General features: G+C 41.8%; 1 protein-coding gene across 1 annotated transcript in view; it reads right to left on the bottom strand.

The window, feature by feature from the left end:
* The window catches only part of FBXL4 (F-box and leucine rich repeat protein 4), an 83,003-nt gene extending 64,323 nt beyond the window's left edge, over positions 1-18,680 (bottom strand). Inside the window, exons 1-2 of the mRNA XM_077487206.1 lie at positions 18,522-18,680; positions 5,654-6,249 (exon numbers count right to left, since the gene is read on the bottom strand). Of these exons, the coding sequence (XP_077343332.1) occupies positions 5,654-6,165 (512 nt within the window). The 5' untranslated portion in view covers positions 6,166-6,249; positions 18,522-18,680. The remainder of the gene's footprint in view (positions 1-5,653; positions 6,250-18,521) is intronic.
* Between the last annotated feature and the right edge of the window lie 327 nt (positions 18,681-19,007).

Here is a 19,007-nt window from a genome sequence, read left to right as displayed (position 1 = left end):
AAATGAAGGTCTCAACTTACAGTACCTGGGTGTTTGATTTGAATACCTTCTTTTTTGCTTGTTTTGGGTCAGTTACTGAGAAAGCGATCATGCCATTAAATCAGCATGTACCGTCACCATAGTTATTAGTAATTTCAGAAGGAATGATCAGAAATGACAACCTCCATATTTCCTCAGTATGACCCCTTTCACACCAGGGCGTTTTGCAGGCGCTATAGCGTTAGAAATAGCGCCTGCAAAAGCCCTAAAGAAGCTGCACCATTGTGTGTAGTGTGAAACCCCTGAGGGCTTTCACACTACAGCGGTGCGCTGGCAGGACGTCAGAAAAAAGTCCTGCCAGCAGCTTCTTTGGAGCGGTGTGTTTACCGCTCCTCCACCGCTGCTGCCCATTGAAATCAGGTTTTAACCCTTTCGCGGCCGCTAGCGGGGGTAAAAGTGCCCCGCTAGCGGCCGAAATGCGCAGCAAATCCGGCAGTAAAACACCGCTAAAAATAGCGGCGTTTTACCGCCGCCGCTATCAGCGGTGTGGTGTGAAAGGGGTCTATAGGTTTTCTTTGAAGGGACTAATATCTATGTCCTCCCATGGGAAGACAGTCTGTGATACACAGCCTGTGACTCATTTGTTTGCATAGACATGTAAAAAAGGTAGCCGTTAGTTTACTTACCACTCTGAAAAAAAGACCGGTTGCTACAGAAGTTCTGCAGCATAGATAAGTAAAAGCTTTGCCCCACCCGTTACTTAGAGAAAGATGAATTGTGCTTAAGATATTCAGAGGCCTGAAGCAGCATTTTTCAGGTTCGCTTTAATAAACAAAAAAGGTACACTTATATATCTTGTGCTACTTACTGATCAGAATCACTAAGGGTTCCTATAGTGTGCTCTAACAGCACTGGGGACCAGCGTGCCCAAAACCAGTTTACGGTTGTCAAATCTGAAATTGTTTGATGTTTTATTGCCCCTTATGCTCTCTTTACAGAGCAAAGCCACAATTTAAAATGAAATCCAGAAAAACAGCTATATACATAATCAAAACGCTGTTTCGTTGGTCAGCTGTCGAGCGATTGGTTGATTTTCTAACCGTGTATTCCTGCTATAAATTTACTGTCCTCTCAAAATAACTCACACAGACATTAATGTCTAAACCATTAGCAACAAAAGTGATACACCCCTAAGTGAAAATGTCCAAATTGGGCCCAAAGTGTCAAGATTTTGTGTGGCCACCATTATTTTCCAGGACAAGGAGAAAAAAAGAAAGAAAGAAAGAGAAAGGCGCTAGGCCGGTCCTAGTGCAGCATCATATATTATATATATATATATATATATATATATATATATATATATATATATATATATATATATATATATGTCATAAGAAATCCAGTATAAGGTGCACTTACATAGTGCTTTAGTAGGTAAAGGCTTTCCAAAGTCCAGCACGATGGTACAGGGTGAAGTACTGCCGCTTAAATTCCTGGGATGTAAGAACTGAGATCAACGGGCACTGTCTAGCAGCGGGAACTGCAGCCTCGAGGGGACTTGGAAAGGACACCGGACGGGTGATTTAACTGGGAGGCGTTTGGAGCTGTAAGACCGGGAAGCCGCCTACAAGTGTAGTGGGCCAATCAGAACGTGTTTCGGAGGCAAGGCACGTGCCCCCATCAGCTTCTGGGGTCCCCAGCCCGTGCTTGAAGCAGCCTCGCCACCTTTCACAGGATTTGCATTAGAGAGACTGTCTCTAGGGGCTCATACACCACAGTACAATATACCTATATGATATGATATGACTTTTACAACATCTAAATCATTAATCACTATTATCTTGATATTGCTTTTATCATATTAACAAGGCTCCAGAAAATGTGTGCGCAGCATTCACCACTCTCCTTAAAGAATGGGCTTTTTTAGTGCAGAGTTTCACACTAGTTTTTAACGTGTGTGTTTATTTCTTTAAACCATTATTTTCCAGCACTGCCTTAACCCTCTTGGGCATGTAGTTCATCAGAGCTTCTCAGGTTGCCACTGGAGTCCTCTTCCTCTCCTCTTGAGGATGCCCCAACGATGCTCAATAGGGTTTAGGTCTGGAGACATGCTTGGCCAGTCCATCACCTTTACCCTCAGCTTCTTTAGCAAGGCAGTGGTCGTCTTGGAGGTGTGTTTAGGGACGTTATGTTGGAATATTGCCCTGCGGCTCAGTAACCAAAGGGAGGGGATCACGCTCTGCTTCAGTATGTCACAGTACATGTTGGTATTCATGGTTACCTCAATGAACTGTAGCTCCTCAGTGCCCACAGCACTCATGCAGCCCCAAACACTCCCACCACCATGCTTGACTGTAAGCAAGATACATTAATCTTTGTACTCCTCACCTGGTTGCTGCCACACATGCTTGACACCATCTGAACCAAATAAGTCTATCTTGGTCTCATCAGACCACAGGATATGGTTCTAGTAATCCATGTCCTTAGTCTGCTTGTCTTCAGCAAACTGTTTTCAGTCTTTCTTGTGCATCATATTTAGAAGAGGCTTCCTTCTGGGACAAAAGCCATGCAGACCAATTTTATGCAGCATGCGGCGTATGGTCTGAGCACTGACAGGCTGACTCCCCCCCCACCCCTTCAACCTCTGCAGCAGTACTGACAGCACTCATACGTCTATTTCCCAAAAACAACCTCTGGATATGACACTAAGCACATGCACTCAACTTCTTAGGTCGACCATGGCAAGGCCTGTTCTGAGTGGAACCTGTCCTGTTAAACCACTGTCTGGTCTTGGCCACCGTGCTGCAGCTCAGTTTCAGGGTCTTGGCAATCCTCTTATAGCCTAGGCCATCTTTATGTAGAGCAACAATTCATTTTTTCAGATCATCCAGATTTCAGAGTTCTTTGCCATGAGGCGCTATGTTGAACATCCAGTGACCAGTATGATAAAGAGAGCGATAAAACCAAATTTAGCACACCTGCTCCCCATTCACGCCTGAGACCTTGTAACACTAATGAGTCACATGACACCTGGGAGGGAAAATGGCTAACTGGGCCCAATTTGGACATTTTCACTAAGGGGTGTACACTTTTGTTGCAAGAGGTTTAGACTTTAATTTGCTGTGTGTCGAGTTATTTTGAGAGGACAGCAAATTTACACTGTTATACAAGCTGTACACGCACTACTTTACATTGTAGCAAAGTGTAATTTCTTCAGTGTTGTCACATAAAAAGATATAAAAAAATAATAATTTAGGGTATATAGGGTATACTCACTTTTGTGAGATACTGTAATTCACCTGTAATTTTTTTTTTTTGGCCAATGGATTGTTAATTTTATTCAGACAGTTTTGTTATTTGTGTCTGTCAATTGTCTGGTTCACTGGACAATGAATCAATAGTTACACATCACACTATACAGCAGTGACATGGCTTAAAGAGGTTATAACCCTTAAAAAAAGTAGGTTAAACAGCATAGTGCTTGTGCTGTCTAATTTGCCCCTTTCTAAGCTGTAAAAAAAACAAAACATAGTTGATCTGTGTCCCTCTATGTAAACTTAATACGGTAATCATGGCTGCTGTTCCATGATGATACCTTGGTCGGTTTACGTGCCTCCATGATTCCTCAGTCTCTCCCCTCTCACTTCCTATCAGCTCCTGTGTGTGAGCGAATAGCTGGCCAAACACTGATCTTGCACAATGGAAATCTTTGGACGAGGACGAGAATGAGCTAATAAGTGAAAATTTAAGATCCTTCAGTAAAAAAGTCTAGCAGCTAGAGGGAGCTAAAAGAGATAGGCTTCAACAAGAGAAACTCCTTTCTACTCTCTGGGCACTTTGGTGATCTGATGCCAGTTGCTTAAAATTCATTGTGGACAGGGCACACCACCACACACACACATGATTAATAGTGAATAGGTCAATCTGTGTGGTGAAATACAGCACATACATCTGGGAAGGGACAGACTGCCTTAAGAAAAATGTTGACTGCATTTACTTCAGTAGGTGTACACAGTCTTATTGCCAAAGTAAAAAAAGGTCAGATCGGATTATATTGTCGAAAAATCTGATCGTGTGTGGGCTCTATCGGACTTTTTCCATCGGTAATTCCGACAGAAAAAAAATTTGAGAGCAGGATTTCAAATTTTCCGACAACAAAATCCGATCAGACTTTTTCCGATCGTTTGTAGAGAATTCCGATCGGACAAAGTGCCACGCATGCTCAGATCAAAGTACGAGAGCAAAGCTACTAGCCTGAACCTAGTCCCATCGTAACGAACGAACACCATCACGTTCTGAACGATCGGATTTTACGACCGTGTGTATGCAACACCGGTTCGGACAAAATCCGTCGGAAAAAATCAGACGCATTTTGTGGTCGGAATTTCCGACCGTGTGTATGGGGGCTAAGAGTAATGCCCCGTACACATGGTCGGACTTTCCGATGGAAAATGTGCGATCGGATCATGTTGTCCGAAAATCCGAATGTGTGTGGGCTCCATCTGACTTTTTCCGTCGGAATTTCTGACACACAAAGTTTGAGAGCTGGATCTAAAATTTTCTGACAACCAAAACCAAATGTTTAAATTCCGATCGTGTGTAGACAATTCCGACAGACAAAGTGCCACGCATGCTCAGAATAAATTACGAGACAAAAGCTATTGGCAACTGGCATGTTTATAGTCCCGTCGTACACGTTCTACGTCACTGCGTTAAGAACGATCAGATTTTCTGACAACTTTGTGCGACCGTGTGTATGCTAGACAAGTTTGAGCAATGTGTACAGGGCATAAAAGAGTAGGTGGTGATCTTTAAACCATATGAAGCCACAAAATTATTGCAGTTACTTTTATATGCCTTTAATCATGCATGGGCAAATACCAACAGCTAGGTAGTCAATCTTTGTAATACGACTCACTTCACTGCTAATAAGGACAAAAGATAGTTCTTGGCTCCATAGCAGTGACTTCCGACTAAAAGAATACAGATTTTCAAAAGAGTAAATGATTTTTCAATGCACAAGCTTTATGATGAGCAATTGCGAGATTTTTTTTTTGCGTGTGTACTCGAGATATGAAGTCAATATTTCTATACAGATTATAGTAAAGGAACAATACACATAAAATACCAAGTGGATGTAAACCCTCACTCATACCCAGTGAAGTGAACAGCTTCAGATGATACACAGGGATGAAACAAATCTCCCTACATAAGTTTTACATGTAGATCTGCTGTCTTCAGATTTATATATTCTTTAGAATGTGCACACCGCATTACAGATTTTCTCTTCCTGTTCAGCACTGGGAGTGGATTATTGGCATACAGCCAAGACAGCTGATTGGAGGAAAAGGCACACACCCCACTCCACATAGGCAGAGGAAGGAAGTAATGTGCAGAGCTCTGCTCTGAATCGAGCAGCACTCTGCTAATCCATTTATAGCAACCTCCTATGACACAAATTTCAGACTGCTTTTATCTCCCGTTTTGAAGAACTTGTCAGGAGTTATCAGACTGATAACAGAGCTACAGGACAGAGGAAACACTCGGGACTCAGTGCTTTGGAGAGAGATCAGAAAACACTACAGATATATGTGCCCAACTCAAATTTCATTAATTGGGTTTACATCCACTTTAAAAAAGGTACTAAAATGATATGAGGATAGACTTTGTTTACCTGACTTCTGTAGGCGCAGTCTGAGAATAGGGGTTTGCAGAACAAGCAAGTATTTTCACCACTGACCCCGGATGATACGTTTCTAAAATGTGAACTGCTGTAGGATAAACCGGTTCCTCAAATGCAAGCTCTACAAAATCCCTACTGAAAAAGGTTGGCGACGTTCTCTTGAAAGGAGGTGGGGAGCTAACACAATGATCCCACCATGTTCCATACATGCGAAACACAGCAGTCTGGGTGAAATCCCCTGAACTTGGATAAACGTTGGGAGCCCCTGCTAAATTCCACATGGTATACGACATGCTGTTTTCACTTCCATAGTGAGAACTGAAATCCAGGACTTCTTTGGCATGCTGCGAAGCTTCAACACACATTGGCAAAGCACGGCTGTTTGTTTCAATTGCTCTGCGGCTGTTAATCATATCTCCCCTACTAGCTAGCCGGGCCCGGCGTCTGAGGCAAATGTAATAAAACATACTCAGGACTGTTAGCATAGGAAACCAAGACGACATGTAGCTGAAAAAGACTTGAAAAACAAATGGTGTGGTCTAACTTGGGCGTGGTAGTAACTGAGAGATGACCTGGTAAACACATCCCTGAAATCAAACAGAAAACAATTAAGAAGTGCAATATAAAAACATCTTTAAAACTCACATACATGCTATTAAGTGTATAAAGATCACTTTACTCAAATACCATTAGATGGCTGGCAAAACGTACAAAAGCTAAACATTGGTAAAGGCCTTTCTGGCAGATGTAGGAATAAGCATGAATTACTAAGTGACCCAAGGTCACCCAAATGTTCATGTTTATACCTCTGGATGGAAGTGGGAGTAAGGAGTGGCTCATCTCCAGAACAAAATCAATTGCATACAATCAATACTTTGGCACACAGGAATAGCATGTATAATATGTAATTATATCACTCGTGTGCACTGGCCAAAATATTCAAGAACACTACAGCAAAGATGTTTATTTTCCATTAGGAAATGTTCCAACACAACACAAATAACAAACACTATTAAATATTATTTATACTAAATCATAAGATTGCATGCTTCATTCTTTTCTTGTTTAATATTTTTATTAGAATAAGTAGGCAGCATACAAATACAATAGCATTGTCAAAAAAAGGCACACAAAAGGAATATACACGTATTACAACATGTGTGTTAAATTTTCTGGATTTGTGAGAATTACCTATTAAGGTCCGGCTCACACTGAGGCAGCATGACTTACAGAGCGACTGCCTCAGGCGACCTGGACGCGACTGCTGCGGCGACTTGCAAAACGACTTCTGTATAGAAGTCAATGCAAGTCGCCTCAACTCGGCCCCAAAGTCGTACAGGAACCCTTTTCTAAGTCGGAGCAATTACAATGGTTCCATTATACAGAACGGGATGCTACTTGTCAGTCGGCTAAGTCGCCTGACAAGTCGTCCTAGTGTGAACCGACCCTAAGAGTAAGTGTCAAATAAACATTATTTTAAAAGAAACATAACCAGTACGTTCAAGAGGAATGGTCCCCAGTCCATCTGAGAGAGATTGGCAACTGTGCTCAAAGTCGGGTCACAGAGTTTAAAGCTTGGCAATATGCTGTATTAAAAGAACAAAGTGAAAAAGAGGAAAATGAGAAGGAAAGAGGAAAAGTAGGTGGGGAGAGGATTGGGGTCATTCCTATCCATGCCAGTCTGCATAGGATTAGGGAAGGAAATTCTAGGTGTGAAATGGGTGGGTCAACTGATGGCTCAAGGAAAAAAAAAAAAAAAAAGATAAACATTTGGGGAGAGGGACTTGTCAACCCAAGACTACCAGATTTTTAGCTGCTTAGGGACAACAGGGTGGCCTCTATCTTGCGGTGGATCATAGCTTGCATCACCCTCCGCTTCATTTCAAGGATGGAGGGGCTGGGTTTTTATTCCAAGCTTTAGCTATGGTTTGCTTGGACGATGTGGTGACATAGAGGAGGAGTTTAAATTGAGAACTGGATAGGATAGGTGCTTGTTCAACAGAGCTACCCCGGGATCCAATAGAAGCAGATATTGTGTCAAGTTGAAGAGCATCTGTAACACATCCACTCAAAATTTAGTGACTGCTGGGCAGGACCGCCAAATATGGAGGTGGATTCTTAAGTCCGCACAACCTCTAATGCAGTTGGGGGAATAGGTTAGACATATGTTTGCAACCCTTGCTGGAAACAAGTACTATTCAGTGAGGACTTTATAATTGGCCTCTAAGGATAATATATTTATGGTAGAAGATTTGATTGACTGACTAATTTCAGTTTAGTCTTCCTGGTCAAGCAACAGGTCAAGGTCAGTGGCCCAGCGGTTGATATAAGTGGGAAAGCTGCAGCATTGGAAGGAGTTCACGTGTCCATACCGTTTGGAGATCAGGGGATCGGATTGGCAAATATGCTCAAATGGCATGAGCGAATCCCAGGATGTATGGCCTTTTATGTAGGTGGATTAGAAATGAGAGATTTAGAGGTATTGAAATATCTCTGAATTAGGACACTTGTATTATTCATGTAGTGTTGCAAAAGAGCATAATGAGGCGGCCGTGACCAGAGGACGGAAGCGATAATTTTTCCAGAGGTTGAAGGAGGAGGGAGATGCACAAGCAGAGTATGTCGGGTGTGTAAGGGAATGACAACAAGGCAGTGCAGTGTGTGGGGGTTGCAATCTGAATTCTGAATTTTAGCTTATCCCAAAGAGCCAGAAAGCGCTGAGTGATCAAGTTGGAGTCGCTTTCTTTTTTTTTTAGGGCTTGGCCAAATGAGATTATCAATAACAAGTGGATCACAGCCACATCTTCAAGGCTGACCCATAAAAGGGCTTCTCCAAGAGATGTTGTATTCAGCTATTTGTACAAGCAGGGCTATCTTATAATACTTGGAAAAATGTGATACAACCAATTTACCCTGAAGTTTAGATTGCATCATCACCGTTTTGGGTAAACAAGGTTTAGTGGGTCCCCAAATGTATGTGTTAACTACGCTGGAGGAGAATTTGGTGATAGTGGGAGGGTACAGCTACAGGGAGGACTCTAAAGAGATAAAGTATCTTGGGTAATCTTTACTGTGGTTATATGGTCCATCCAGGATATATGCATGGGGCCCAACGACAGAGAAGCACTGGTAAGTGAGTCAGTATTGAAGGACAGTTGGTCTAATATAACATTGCCGGTAGTGAGGTTAGTTTAATCACAAGATATGCTAGATCGTGTAAGGCCAACTTAAATGTAAAAGCAGACTGTAATTGCGATACTACTCAGTTGGGGACTATGATATTGTGGGGTTGTGACTTTAAGTGATTCACTTCTAGGCCCGACATGGAGGTGTATTAATTGCGAATACGGATTAAGTTAGGTGTCAATTTTAAGGGGTTGGTAAGGAGTACATAGTCAATGAATAGGCATACTTTATGTTGGTGGCCAGCCACCTCTATACCTGGCACGATAGGGTTAGAATGAATTAGGATCACAAGGGGCTCTATGGATAATGCAAAAAGAATAGAAGATAAGGGGCATCCTTGTCTGGACCCCAGGCAATGTCGAATCTATCAGATTTAAAACCTGCATATTTAACATAAGCTTGGGGTTGCAAGTAGAGCAAAAGATACACAGTTTAAAAAGTTTGAACCGAAGCCCCATTGATTTTTTTCTAACTTTGAATATAAAATATGATAATTTGTCTGTTATAAACCAAGATGCAATCTTCCAGGCGAGAACTATAGTTACCTTTTTTTTCTTTTCAATAATTAATTTTTTTTATTGAGTTTTGTTTATTGAATACAAGAGAGGTATGACATGTCAGGGTATAGAACTTCTCATACATAATAGTCGAGGGGGATCGAGCAGCAAGGTTGCATGCACACTTGAGCTGAACCTCTTTGGATGTTTTTCAAGTTATTTTTTTTGTTTTTATCATTTGTACAGGCATTTTTGTGGGTGTCTTGACGCCCTTTATTTTAAGCCAATGCACAGCTTATTATTAAGGAAAAACGTGTGATATGTGCTCCTATTGAAGTTAAACTCAGTTAAAGAAGTGGAATGAAAATTGTATCTCAAAAGAAGCTCACATACTTCTTCAGGCTAAAAACTTCAAGTGAAACTACACCCAGGTGTGAATAGGCACAAAACCATAAGATTTTTGGATCTTGAACATTTTGGAGCTTTGAGCTACAAAACACTCAGGTGTGTGTGGGGCTTAACAGAGCATTACAAACAAACAGTTAAAAAACGAAGTATTTCAAACTCCCGAAAACTAGTACAGTATTGAAATTTGGTAGCGAGAGACCACAAGGGTGCGTTAAGAGTGACCAATTAATTTACACAGAATGGAGTAGGGTATTGGGATAGGTGGCATGAAGAATAAATGGGAATCGTGGGAAGGAGGAGTTGATGGGTGAGCAACGCTGGCCATTTATTAATCTTTTATTTTTTATTCAACCAGTGGGTTGATCGAAAAAATTATCAGATTCCTCTATCCACACATATAAGGTAGATGGGGGTAGCACTACTACTACTATTCTGACAGTGGTGAAACGTCCTCACCGTCAGAAAACAAAGATCAGTGCTGCCGGCTATAGGTATAGATCGATTTGTGTATAACCAGCCTTCCCATACATACATTGAAATTTGGCTGGTCCCTAAATACAAGGTATCCTGTGAAAGGAATGTGGAGGGGATGGGGGTGGACAGAGTGGCTGCTGTGCAGAGCACATTCCTCCTGTCCAATTGCTGGGAGTAGAGCAACAGTTGTACTCCCAGCTCTTAGGGCCGGTTCACACTGCGGGCGATGCGAGGCGACACGACTCGCCTCGATCTGACAAGTCGCCCCCATTCTGTACAATGGAACCGTTCTGAGAGGAGCGACTCGAGTCGCTCCGACTCAGAAAAAAGGTTCCTGTACTACTTTCGGGCGACCTGGGGTCGACTTGCATTGACTTCTATACAGAAGTCATCTGCAAGTTGCCGCTGAGGTCGCGGCGAGGCAAGTCGGTGTCGCCTCGCATCGCCTGCAGTGTGAACCGGCCCTTAGTAAAAATGTAAATCGTAAATAAAAGAAATAAATCCATGAGTTGGCATGCAAGCATAACCAGCAAAATTTTAAAAGTGCTGCAGTTTTTGCAGTTCTTAAAAAAAAAAAAAAAAAAAAAAAAGGGAAGAACTAAAGAAAGCATTATGTTTGAATGTTGGATGCAAAAAAAAATAAAAAATAAAAAAAAAAGACAAAAATGGTATTAGGACATAAAGAAATTAAGCAACAGAAAAATAGGCTGGTTTAGCCATTTATGTTTAGTTTCCAGGTTCCACTATTCACGGCCCAAGTAACCACTTTGTGGATATAAACATTACAGTCCATAAATGGATTCTCTGCCAACATAGGATTATTATCTAACGTATACAACTTACACAGTAAAAACTAGAACACACATCTATTCTGGCTAACCATGTAATAAGGATGTAAATACCTGTCTTCAGGCCACTCTTGTTACGTGATCTCCCCTGTGTCAGCCAGCACCGGCTGCAGGGGAAAGGAGACAGTGCTCTGACAACGGCTGCCAATTCCTGGGAGTGTGACTTCACCCATAGGCTTCAAAGGCCTGTTCCTTATCAGTGATCCCTCCTCTTCCATGCAGCAGCACTGGTAAACACAGGGGAGCGGGATCATGTGACCAAACCAAGGCAGCTTGAAAAATGGCAAGTATATACATCTTTCTTATATCCATGTATATTCCACTTTCATTTGACTTGGTACTGGCCTCTAACGTTCCTTTTACAACAGAGCTCAGACTGGGGTAGGAAAAGGCAGCACAAAAAGCTCATCAGTCTGCTGCTTTTTTTTACTGCCCAGTGACAGGGTGGAGGTGGTGAGGAGTGGCATCTAAATCTTAGAAATTTAGACAGAAAAAGAGCTCCTTTACATGTATTTCATCTGTGCATGTAGCCATTTGTCTAGAGCAGGGATCTTCAAACTACGGCCCTCCAGCTGTTGCAGAACGACACATCCCATGAGGCATTGTAAAATGCTGACATTCACAGACATGACTAGGCATGATGGGAATTGTAGTTTCTGAACAACTGGAGGGCCATAGTTTGAAGTCCCCTGGTCTAGAGTTTTAAACTGTGCACAGAGTTGTCTAAAAATGTATTCATTATGTATCGTATTTGGGGGTATTAACTGGCCTACTTGTGGCAAAGAGCAATAACCCATGGCAGCAGATCAGAATTCACCTTTTATAGTTCTTACTGTTAAAAAGGTAACATCTGAGCGGTTACTTTAGGTTATTGCACTTGGCACTGTATTATTTAAAAAAAGGTCAGAAATGTGCTATTCAGTTGCTGCACTATAGGATGAACAATAGGGAGGTTCTATAAGACAAAAAGAAAACAGGACACAGCAGTAACGTTTCACAAGTTAGCTGAATGTCAGTCTGTTATAACCTATGAAAGTCTGTATTTAGGGAGCCACACGCAATTCTAGAAATACATCTCTTGTATCTTTGTATGACATCCTTAAATGTTGGAAAACCCTTTTGTTTTTTTATTATTATTGATCTAAAAAATAAAAATTATTATTATTATTAATAATAAAAGCACACATGGAGTTTTTTTTTTTTTTACCAAGGGCAAATCCACTTTGCACTACAAGTGATCAGCAACTGCACTTGGAAGTGCAGTTGCTGTAGATCCGAGGGGGACATGCGAGGAAAATAAAAAACAGCATTTATGCTTGTACCTGATTGGATGATAAAATCAGCAGAGCTTCCCATCAGATCTACAGCGACTGCACTACCAAGTGCAGCTGCTGATCACTTGCAGTGCAGAGTGGATTTGCCTTTAGTAAATAACCCCCATGGTGTCTACACACTCTACAGTTGATGGTCATATTCACAAGCCATAATGTTGACCATATACTTGGCAATTTCAAATCAACAGAACGCGTGAAGGAAAACAACAGTTTCAGTAGATAAAATTGCCTGAATATTGCCACATTTATAGATAGCAGTGCAGAAAAATGCCACGCACTGGCACTATATGTGAACAGGAACTAATGGCCCGTACACACAATCTGAAAATTGGACAAAAAAAAAAAAATATACCTCTTTTGAAGCGATCATACGATAATCGGATCGTTAGGACAGAGCTTTTGAGAGCCGATCACGACAATTCATCCGATATTAGTCAATCGGACAAGCACGAATATTTTCCTCGTATGATACCAGATCATCTGATTTTTGTTTAGTCAGTACAGTTGTTGTCCGAAAATACAATACAAATACATTACAACACATGACATCATTCCCATTTTTTTTTTCTGCCGTACGAGAATTTTCGTGACTTTAGTAACCTATTCAATTTCTACTTGCCACTACTAAACGAAAAAAGTCAGACGATCTGTTGTCCGATTTTTAGATCGTGTGTACGGGCCAGTAGGCAGCTTGTAGGTTATGTACAGTACACACATAACTTTGCAGGAAATAACAACCGAAGAACCTTCACCTTCAGGAACACATTAGTAAAAGGTAACTCCCATATTTAAACCACTACAGTGAAAAATTATGTTATGGAAAGGTCATGTTTTTCATAGTCCAGCAATATATATTTTATCAGTACTTATTTTTCACGTTTTAATCCTTCAAATGCTTATTTTATTTTTATTTTTTTTAATAGAAATGGATTTGCAAAGTAGAATATGTTGTAGTTTCCTTTTGGTTTTATTTAATGTCCCCTACTGGTCTTCTTCGTGAGAAACAAAGAAAGCCCTATGGTTACTCTCCACTCCAAAAAAGGTGAATTCGCGATAAAGACTCTTGAAGAGACTAATCGCACAATTGGACAAAAAGTAATATGTGCCCTTCCTTTTGAGGTTCCATTCACACCAATGCATTTTTTCATGCTTTTTGTAGAAACACGGGACATCTTTTTTAACATGGGTTCCTATGGAACTACGTTTACATCAATGCATTTTTGTGCCTCTGCATTTTGTTTTTTTGGTTTTTTTTGGTTTAATAAACTTCAATGGAAAAGCTGCAGAAAAGCATGTAGTGCGTTTTTACCGTGTTGTTTTCAGCGATTTGCATTTTTAAATCTGCCCAACAAATAAAAAGCATAAAAAGCGCAAGACACAAATCGTGGCAAAATTGCGGAAAGCACTGCAGAAACGCTCAAAAGCAACATGCATAGTTGTGAATGGATGAAACCAAAAAGTGCGGCGCTTAAGTTGCAAAAACCTAAATCACGTGAATACCTTAAGTACCAGGGAAAATGGATCTCAGCAATTTGGTACTTAAGGTATTCATGTGACTTAGGTTTTTGCAACTTAAGCCCACACTTTTTGATTTCAACTATTGTATTTGCTGTTTTGTCTACAGCGCAGTATTTTTCAAACCACAAAAATAGATGTGAATCTATTAGGCTGGGTTCACACCAATGCGAATAGGATGTGGATCGCCGCATACAATTCGCAATAGCAGGAGATTTTGACCGGCTCTCTATGAAGCTAGTTTACATATCTCCGCAGCAGGTCCAGTGCATTTTGCAGAAAAACGCTGTGTGTCTTTTCATCCATTTCAGGTCCGAATTCGGCCAAAAATTCGGGCTGAAATCGACCTGAAACGGTGGACCAGCGACCGGCATGCACTGGACCCCTGCTGTGAGCTGCATGCGGCTCATATGTGAACCCAGCCTTATATCTCCTATACTGAATCAATTTCTAACAGTTGTAAATAATGATTTGATACAACAGACATGTATAAACCAGAGACAGGCCCCATTCACACGTGGCAATTTGTAATTGTGAGGCAGAATTGCCGCAATTCTGCTCGCGATTCTAACTTGTGTGGCATTCAGTACAAAATGTGCGTTTGGCGGCCATTATTTTAAATGGCACGCCAAACACTGTGCAATTGCTGCGTGACAGAAAATGTACTGCAATTGTGGCAAAATTCTACTTTTAAAAAAATCACGTGAAGCTTTTTAACCAAAAAGGAGCAGGAGCTTCTTTTGGACAACAAACGCTCACAGGGCAGCCCATTGAAGTGAACGGCCTGCCCTATACGTGACATGCGGACTTGCGTGAAAATCGCTCACACAAAATTGCAAGCAAGAATCCGAGTACTCACCAAGTGTGAATGGGGTCTAAAGATAGGTTCAGAGTGTGAACAGCCCCTTCCAACTATAAAGGAGTCTTTAGGGGGGGGGGGGGGCAGTAATACTATGGTTCATCCATCCAACCACCTGTTTATACTGCACCCCATGTAAAAGAAAAATGTTGCCTGCAGTAGCAAAACAAAAAAAAAATAAAAAATCTAGTATTTCCAGGTATGTATAGAGGAGCATATGGCAGCACTGGTGCTTGTCTCGTTTTTAAACATGGTGGCAGGGAGACAGTGATCAGCACCGCATAGGCTATGACTACAGTATTCCTGAGCTTACACAGATGCTTTATTTCCTTGGTACCTGAGGGTGAAAGGAGCAGCAGGGTAGTGAAAGCGGTTTTAAAACCCAAAAACAAAAATGGTGGTGGTGGATGAAAAACACCAAGGCTCTGTTCACATATATGCAAATTGAATGCGTTTTTAACTGCATTCAATTTGAATAACACGTGAATCAGACTGGCTTTCAATGGAGCCGATGTTCTGTCAAAATAGCCAACTCGTCGGAAACTCCAACTACTTCGTTTCTTTAAACCATCAGTAATTGGAGATTTTGAAGAATTGCTGTTTGCACACAACACCGGCAACCAAATACAGTCCGGTACATGATATTATGAGCAGATTGTTATTCCGCACCCATACTAGCCAACAAAATGGCCGCCTCTGAGGTGGCGACAATTTTATCCTCGTTAGCTGCTGTGCTGTCAGGACAGCGAAATCTTCCTGTACCGGACCGTATTTGGTTCCCGGTGTTGTGTCCAAACAGCAATTCATCAAAATCTCCAATAACTGATGGTTTAACCACATGAGATCCACGCTATAGCCGAATGAAGGCTACAGCGCGGACCTGCTTTGCCGGGACGACGTCTATTGACGTCGTCCCGTGCACAAGCGGCCTGCGCGCCCCCTGAGTCTATGAGACTCGCCTGATCACAGATCGATCCCGACCCCTTACCACGTGATCAGCTGTCAGCCAATGACAGCTGATCATGTGACACAACAGAGCCGGTAATCGGCTATTTTTCCTCCTCGCGCTGAGAGCGCAAGGATAAAAAAAAAGAGCCGATCACCGGCCGTGAGAAGGACTTCAGTCTCGATCACGGCGAGCTGGGGCCAGCGCATCAGGGCCCACCTGCCCCCTGCCAGTGCCACCTAAAGATTGGCTAAAAGTAACACCCATCAGTGCCACCCATCAGTGCCCATAGTGCCACCCATCAGTGCTCACAATCTGCCTCAACAGTGCTGCACCTCAGTGCCACATATCCGTGCCCATCAGTGTCATCTACCAGTGCCCATCAGTGACGCCCATCAGTGCCACCTATCAGTACCCATCAGTCCCATCTATCAGTGGTACCTATCAGTGCCACCCAATCTGTGCCCATCTTTGCTCATCAGTGCCGCCTTATCTGTGCCTATCAGTGCAGCCTATCAGTGCCCACCAGTGCCGTATCATCAGCGCATTTCAATGAAGGATAAAAATGACCTGTTTGCAAAATTTTATAACAAACTATTAAACATGATTTTTTATTTATTTTTATTTTTTTATTTTGCAACTTTTTTTCTTTGTTTAGCAAAAAATAAAACTCCCAGCTGTAATTAAATACCACCAAAAGAAAGCTCTATTTGTTTAGCGTATTTTCAGTTTTGCAGAAACACACTACAGTCCATTTAACATGGCTTCCTATGGATATAGTTCACATCTGTGTATTTTATGGAAATGGCCAGAGACTTTTATCAGATTTTTGGTTCCATAGACTTTAATGGATCCAAAGCATGTATTGAAAAAACGCAAAATGCACCTGCAATATGCTAACTGCAACCTGCATAGGTGTGAACCAGGCCTTAAGAAGGTTCCTGCGTGAGTTTGGGTCCGGCTCAGGTGCGATTTCAGGTAAACATTTGAACAGAACCGCACCGATCTGCCGCATATGTGTGAACCCAGTTTTAGGCTGGATTCACACCTATGCATTTTTAGTGCTTTGTGCATTTTGAAGATTTGCACAGGTGTGAATTCAGCCTTATGGCCCATACACACGATCGTAAAATCGGACAGATCGTCTCTTTTTTTGCATGCTAATTGCATATCAAAAAATGGAGAAGTTACTGAAGTGATGGAAATTCTCGTAAGACAGAATGGAAAAAAAAATCGTAAGTGATGTCACGTGTTGTAGTGTATTTCTATTGTATTTTCAGACCACAACAGTACGAATTAACCACTTCAGCCCTGGAAGAATTTACCCTCTTCCTGACCAGAGCACATTTTGCGATTCGGCACTGCGCCACTTTAACTGACAATTGCGTGGTCATGCGACATTGCACCCTAACAAAATTGACATCCTTTTTTTCCCCCACAAATAGAACTTTCTTTTGGTGGTATTTGAGCATCTCTGAGGTTATTTTTTGCGCTATAAACAAAAAAAGAGTGACAATTTTGAAAACAAAACTCAAAATGTTGTACTTTTTTCTATAATAAATATCCCCTTTTATTTTTTTTTAAAAGCAATTTTTTTCTCAGTTTAGGCCCATATGTATTCTACATATTTTTGATATAAAAAAAATAATAAAATTGCGATAAGCACATATTGATTGGTTTGCGCAAAAGTTATAGCGTCTACAAAATAGGGGATAGATTTATAGCATTTTTATTATTATTATTATTTTTTTTACTAGTAATGTCGGCGATCTGCCATTTTTATCATGACTGAGACATTATGGACTGACACATCGGACAATTTTGACACATTTTTGGGACCACTGGCATGAATACAGTGATCAACGCTATAAAAATACATTACTGTAAAAATGTCACTGGCAGTGAAGGGGTTGACAATAGGGGGCGATCGAGGGGTTAACTGTTTCCTGGGCGGTGATTCTAACTGAAGGGGGGAGGGGACTGACTAGAGGAAGTGACAGATCGTGGTTCCTAGCTAATAGGAACACACAACCTGTCACTCCTGTCAGAACGGAACAGGGAAGTGTGTGTTCGGTCTCTCCTGCTCACGATCGCTCGTGGCCGGCAGTCATTGCGGCTGATGTATAGCTGCGCAGGGGAGCCAACCTGCTGCAGTATAACTGCGTCGGTTGATCTGGAAGCGGTTAAACAAAAAACGTACGATCTGGTATCGTACGAGAAAAAAATTTGTGTTTGTCCAATCTAATAATATCAAATGAATTTTCGTGATCTGCTCTCGAAAGCTCTGTACTAAGGATCTGATTATCATACGATCGCTTTGAAAGCGTTTTTTCGTCAGATTTTGGGATCTTGTGTACAGGGCATAACTGATACCAATCCAAGCAGACAGCACAGGAAATTATCAGCTCACTACTAGATTTCTTGCTTGTTTTTTCCCCATCTATTTGTGGAACACATATAATAAAACAATGTCAGTGGTATAATAATCAGAAGCACGTCGGTCGTGCATTCTTATGTGCTTTAACACAAATGAAACTTAGTAATCACATTTTTGTTTTTTATTGCAGACAAGGTTAAAGGAGTAGCAATATATAGGGCAGTGAAATGCATGAAAAATGCAGCTGCTCATACATGAAAACAACCTGAAAGGTACTAGAACACATATCCAAGCACCTCAGAAAACTGCACTGAGTTTGGGGTGCAGCAATGTGACAAGGCCCTGTAGAAGAAACATGAACATTCAATCTATTTGTAGAGTTATCAGAGCACATTAATGACACGTTCATCCTCACCAGAGTCCCAGGGGGCTTGCTTGGTCCTCACTGATAGCCAGCTCGTCTGCTCTCATGGAGTACAATGCAGTTGCTGAATTGGTGTCAAAACAGAGCAAACACAGAGCGCTCACTTCCTCATCATCGCCCCTCCCTGTACAGCAGGATCGCGCATGCGTCGTGCCGGGGCGCCCAAGCCTACCTCTGCTTGTTGACGTGTTGCCAAGGCGATAGAAGGGGCGGGGGCTGGACGCTAACACAACATGACTTGATACGTAGAAACATTGGATTGGTAGAAGAGGAGGCGGAAGTAGCGTGCGTGGGTCTGTGGAGAGCTGTGAGGGAATAGATGGGAGGGCTGAAGGGGCGTATAACGGGAGGAAGCATAGGGGCCACTGAAAAGGTGTGAGGTACATGGGTTACAGGTGGAGGTGAGGTGTAGGTATTAGGACCTAAGACATGAGAACGTGTCGCTGTTCCTTTACACTGCAATGTGTTTGTTATACA

This window comes from Lithobates pipiens, unplaced genomic scaffold (assembly GCF_037356315.1).
Source record: "Lithobates pipiens isolate NorthernLeopardFrog02 unplaced genomic scaffold, aLitPip1_a1.2 Scaffold_18, whole genome shotgun sequence".
Taxonomy (NCBI): Eukaryota; Metazoa; Chordata; class Amphibia; order Anura; family Ranidae; genus Lithobates; species Lithobates pipiens.
This window is presented reverse-complemented; position numbering and strand designations above follow the sequence as displayed.